This window comes from Littorina saxatilis, unplaced genomic scaffold (assembly GCF_037325665.1).
Source record: "Littorina saxatilis isolate snail1 unplaced genomic scaffold, US_GU_Lsax_2.0 scaffold_1959, whole genome shotgun sequence".
Classification (NCBI taxonomy): Eukaryota; Metazoa; Mollusca; class Gastropoda; order Littorinimorpha; family Littorinidae; genus Littorina; species Littorina saxatilis.
In genome coordinates this window covers 1-5410 of record NW_027126121.1, presented here as the reverse complement: position 1 = coordinate 5410, position 5410 = coordinate 1, and the positions used below count along the sequence as shown (strand labels likewise).

General features: G+C 40.5%; 1 protein-coding gene across 1 annotated transcript; it reads left to right on the top strand.

The window, feature by feature from the left end:
* Positions 1–2401: 2401 nt before the first annotated feature.
* Positions 2402–3419, top strand: LOC138954564 (uncharacterized). The gene is made up of 2 exons (XM_070326376.1): positions 2402–2495; positions 3019–3419. The coding sequence occupies exons 1-2, from the start codon at positions 2402–2404 to the stop codon at positions 3417–3419; spliced, it is 495 nt and encodes a 164-aa protein (XP_070182477.1).
* Positions 3420–5410: the final 1991 nt, after the last annotated feature.

Here is a 5410-nt window from a genome sequence, read left to right as displayed (position 1 = left end):
CGGTGTGTGTGTGTATGATGTATGCCGGTGCAATGTGTGTGTGTGTATATATCATGCTATGTGTGTGTGTGTGTGTGTGTGTGTGTGTGTGTGTGTGTGTGTGTGTGTGTGTGACCGTGCTGAGAGAGAAAGAGAGAGAGAGGAAGCCGATAATCGTCTGATTCTGCAGACTCGCCGAGAGGCGGCCGGGGTTCGGCACCAGGCTGATGAAAACGCAGAATAATCCATCAAAACAACACTCTAACATCAAGTTTTAGAAACCAGAAAAACGTATCGTAACTTTATGGGTTTTGTGGTGTTTTGCGCACTGCTGAAACGTGTTTAACACGACGTGAATCGCCGTGCGTTAACGTAGCGAAAACGTCCAAAACACAGACACCAAAACTCGATGTTTTACCGTGTTTTGCACCCCGCTAAAATCCCAGGGATTTTATTGCGTTACGGCAGTTTTTCTAACTTGATGTGAATCGCACAGGTATAATGCCACAAAATTCAGTTGATTAACTTCATGTTTCATGTTATATGCCACGTTATAGTGCCAAAACGTGACTTTTCGCCCAGTGTCTCTTGAGTTCGTGTCCCTATCTTTTCTCGTTTTATCATTGTCTTATGTCTTAATTGAATAAAACCGTGTTTCAACCAAGACATATGGCAATGAAAAGATGCTTAAAATGTCTTCATGGTGCGTCTTATCTATTGGTGCAGGATTGGCTGCTGTGACATCTTGAGTTGTCCGCCAGCCAGGCGGCCACCAGCATGTCTTTGATGTCACCATTTGCTCTTTCAACCGATCCCTGGCTTTATGGATGTCGCGGCTTCCCGTGAACTAATACCAATGTTGGCCAAACATCTTTCAGTTCTGAAATGATGTTGGCTGTGACCTCAGTGCCGTTATCGCTTTGGAGAATTGCAGGAGCACCGATCACGAGAAAGATGTCAAGCAGCTGGGCTGCCACCTCTACAGCGCGTTTAATAGGCCGGAGGACGCAGAACTTGGTGAGATGGTCTTGATACACCATGATCCATTTGTAACCGTTGCTTGGCATGGACTGCATGTCAACAAGATCAACTTGTCCTCGAGATGCAAACTGCTTGCTGATGATTGGACGAACAACTACACCTTTTGTCATGGGTCTCTTTATCTTGTTCTGAAACTGCTCGCATAGTGACTTGAAAAGTTCGAGAGATTGTGTACTAATGTTTGCATATTTCCTTTGTGTTTCTTTGATCATTTGATCACGCCCACCATGGCCCGTCGAGATATGACGGAGACAAAGACAGAAAGCCAACCAGGCTAGCAGACAGACAGGCAAATAAAAAGAGCGACAGTGAGATAGAGATGGAGATAGAGAGACAGACAAACAGAAAGGCAGACAGAGACAGAAAGACAGACTGGCAGATAGACAGTAAGAATGTTGGGTTGCCTATTAGCAAAATGAACCAAACGCGGTCTGCACTGTAAAGGCTTGGTAGTTTTCGTGACCCCAACACCACAAACTTCTTATGATTTTTTTTCACTTTCTTTCATGTGGCGGGTTGGTAGTGTGTCGGACCCAAAAACTGAAGATGTTCGGTTGAAATCATGCTCAAATCAACTCTTTTTTCTTTTTTTGTTAATCTTCTAGCAGTAAATCTATCAAAATCACAACGTAAAATAAAGAAAACGGACTCTCTTTTTTTATTATTTTTTTAAGAATTTTGCAAATTTACTGAAACGTTTTTAACTGTTCAGTAAATTTGTGAAAAAATGGCATGCTCATTTCAGGAAATTCGCAAATTTCCTAGAATTTTTAGGAAATTTGTGAAATCCCTGAGTGAAACAGGAAATTCACAAATTTACTGAAATGTTCAGGGATTTCGCAAATTTCCTAGTTTCGCGAATTTACTGTAACATATATACGGATACACAGTCACTTCAGTCGCTTCCTGTAACGTCGATCTAACGCCTGCATTCCAGCGTGTTGATACACAGTTCCTACACAGTTACTACAATTCTGAGTGACCTGCTACAGCACAGCATGTCTCGGCTAAAAAAACAACTTGGTCAACAAAGGTGGGGTAGAAAGTGTTAAAGACTGGTTTTCTCAGATTTTATATTCAGTTGTGATTTTGAATCCCGAAACAGCACCGTTTTATCAAAAACATATGCTGTGCAAATGTATTTTTCCGATAAGTTTTGAAAAGCTCTATGTACATGAATTCCCAGTGGGGGAAAAGTTATAACTATAAATTTGTCGAATAAAGATCCCTTGTGACTCAGCGTTAATCACTACGCAGTTATGCGTGTCTGATACCCAGGGCTTGTTTTGGAACAAAATCTCCCGGAACGTGGTGATAAGTTGTTTGAAGCCTTGCATCCAGCAGTCATGGGGTAAAAGTAAGTTCCCAGCATGCAGTGCACATGTCTCACATCATTTCCTGTACAGGCGCATCCGGCGTGCAATGGAGGCTGATAGGAAAGGAGTCATCGCTGGGCCTCGGTGGGCAGACACAAAGTATGGCGGCCTATGAGCGCCAAAAGTGAACATTACACTGAACTCACGGCTACTGGTCATTGTGTTTGGAGAATTGCAACTATTGCGAAGATTATGACAGCTAACACCTGAATTAATTTGCTCTAAAATGCTCGGTAACTATAATAATTAATTAAATCAAATTCAATCAGCGAGCAGTTTTTTTTCCCATCCAACTATTTAGTGTCAAGAGTCCCGACTTCCGTCCGTTTGTCTTCATATTTGTTTCATTTCTGATGGGTACGCATTTGTCGAAGCAGAAAAAAACACACAAAGTTTGCTTCAGATATTCAAATCTGTTATCTAAGGTGTGTAAGCAGAGTCCATTCGGTTGGGGACTAAGACGCATTACATAGCAAAAAAAACCACACTGTCCATTGAAGAATATACACAGTTATGATATGAGAAAAAACACCCACCCAGCATTTAGATTTTAATAATGGAACGTTGAAATGATAGATGTAAGGCAGTACCGATTAGTGGTGTGACCGTGTCATCTATGCAGCCCCCAAACCGAACTGTATTGGGGCGATCAGAGACATTTTCGGGGGTCCATCGTATCCTTTTGTCCTCAAGATCCGCTGGCCCGAAACCATCAGCAATGCCGACCTTTGGGAAAGGACCTGCCAACTTCCGGCAGAAGAACTAATCAGGAAAAGGAGATGGGGATGGATTGGACACACCCTCCGCAAACCATCAACCAACATCACCAGACAAGCGCTGAGGTGGAACCCCCAGGGCAAGCGAAAGAGAGGCCGTCCAAGAAACACATGGCGACGCGACCTGGAGGCCGACACCAGAAAGATGGGCTACACCTGGAGTCAGATAGAAAAGATGGCCCAGGACAGAGGACTCTGGAGAGCTGTTGTTGGCGGCCCATACCCTGACAGGAGTGACGGGCATTGAATGAATTGAATCGTATCCCTTTAACACTTTTGCCACAATGAAGGCTCAAGGCCAGACAATCATAAGAATGGTTAGAATCTGTCTAACAGCTTGAGCAGAGATGCAACAACTGTGTGATGAAAAAACATCATTGTTGTATAATTATTGGCAAAAGACAAAAGAGAAGAAAAAGAAAGAAAGCAAAAGAACAGACAACAAGACGGTACGAATTTTCGCTTATGGAAGCTTCATCAGGAAAAACAAGAACACAAAAGACAACAACAAGTCGCGTAAGGCGAAAATACAATATTTAGTCAAGTAGCTGCCATTTTTCAGCAAGACCGTATACTCGTAGCATCGTCAGTCCACCGCTCATGGCAGCCAAAGGCAGTGAAATTGACAAGAAGAGCGGGGTAGTAGTTGCGCTAAGAAGGATAGCACGCTTTTCTGTACCTCTCTTTGTTTTAACTTTCTGAGCGTGTTTTTAATCCAAACATATCATATCTATATGTTTTTGGAATCAGGAACCGACAAGGAATAAGATGAAAGTGTTTTTAAATTGATTTGGACAATTTAATTTTGATAATAATTTTTATATATTTAATTTTCAGAGCTTGTTTTTAATCCGAATATAACATATTTATATGTTTTTGGAATCAGCAAATGATGGAGAATAAGATAAACGTAAATTTGGATCGTTTTATAAATTTTTATTTTTTTTTACAATTTTCAGATTTTTAATGACAAAAGTTATTAATCAATTTTTAAGCCACCAAGCTGAAATGCAATACCGAACCCCGGGCTTTGTCGAAGATTACTTGACCAAAATTTCAACCAATTTGGTTGAAAAATGAGGGCGTGACAGTGCCGCCTCAACTTTCACGAAAAGCCGGATATGACGTCATCAAAGACATTTATAAAAAAAAATTTAAAAACGTATGGGGATTTCATACCCAGGAACTCTCATGTCAAATTTAATAAAGATCGGTCCAGTAGTTTAGTCTGAATCGCTCTACACACACACACACACACACACACACACAGACACACACACACAGACACACGCACATACACCACGACCCTCGTTTCGATTCCCCCTCGATGTTAAAATATTTAGTCAAAACTTGACTAAATATAAAAACAAGTCACGTAAGGCGAAAATACAATATTTAGTCAAGTAGCTGTCGAACTCACAGAATGAAACTGAACGCAATGCAACGCAGCAAGACCGTATACTCGTGGTCCACCGCTCACGGCATAGGCAGTGAAATTGACAAGAAGAGCGGGGTAGTGGTTACGCTATGCTGCATAGCACGCTTTTCTGTACCTCTCTTCGTTTTAACTTTCTGAGCGTGTTTTTAATCCAAACATATCATATCTATATGTTTTTGGAAACAGGAACCGACAAGGAATAAGATGAAACTGTTTTTAAATTGATTTGGAATATTTAATTTTGATAATAATTTTTATATATTTAATTTTCAGAGCTTGTTTTTAATCCGAATATAACATATTTATATGTTTTTGGAATCAGAACATGATGGAGAATAAAATGAACGTAAATTTGAATCGTTTTATAAATTTTTTTATTTTTTTACAATTTTCAGATTTTTAATGACCAAAGTCATTAATTAATTTTTAAGCCACCAAGCTGAAATGCAATACCGAAGTCCGGGCTTTGTCAAAGATTACTTGACCAAAATTTCAACCAATTTGGTTGAAAAATGAGGGCGTGACAGTGCCGCCTCAACTTTCACGAAAAGCCGGATATGACGTCATCAAAGACATTTATCAAAAAAATGAAAAACACGTTCGGGGATTTCATACCCAGGAACTCTCATGTCAAATTTCATAAAGATCGGTCCAGTAGTTTAGTCTGAATCGCTCTACACACACACACACACACACACACGCACAGACAGACAGACACACATACACCACGACCCTCGTTTCGATTCCCCCTCGATGTTAAAATATTTAGTCAAAACTTGACTAAATATAAAAACACACAC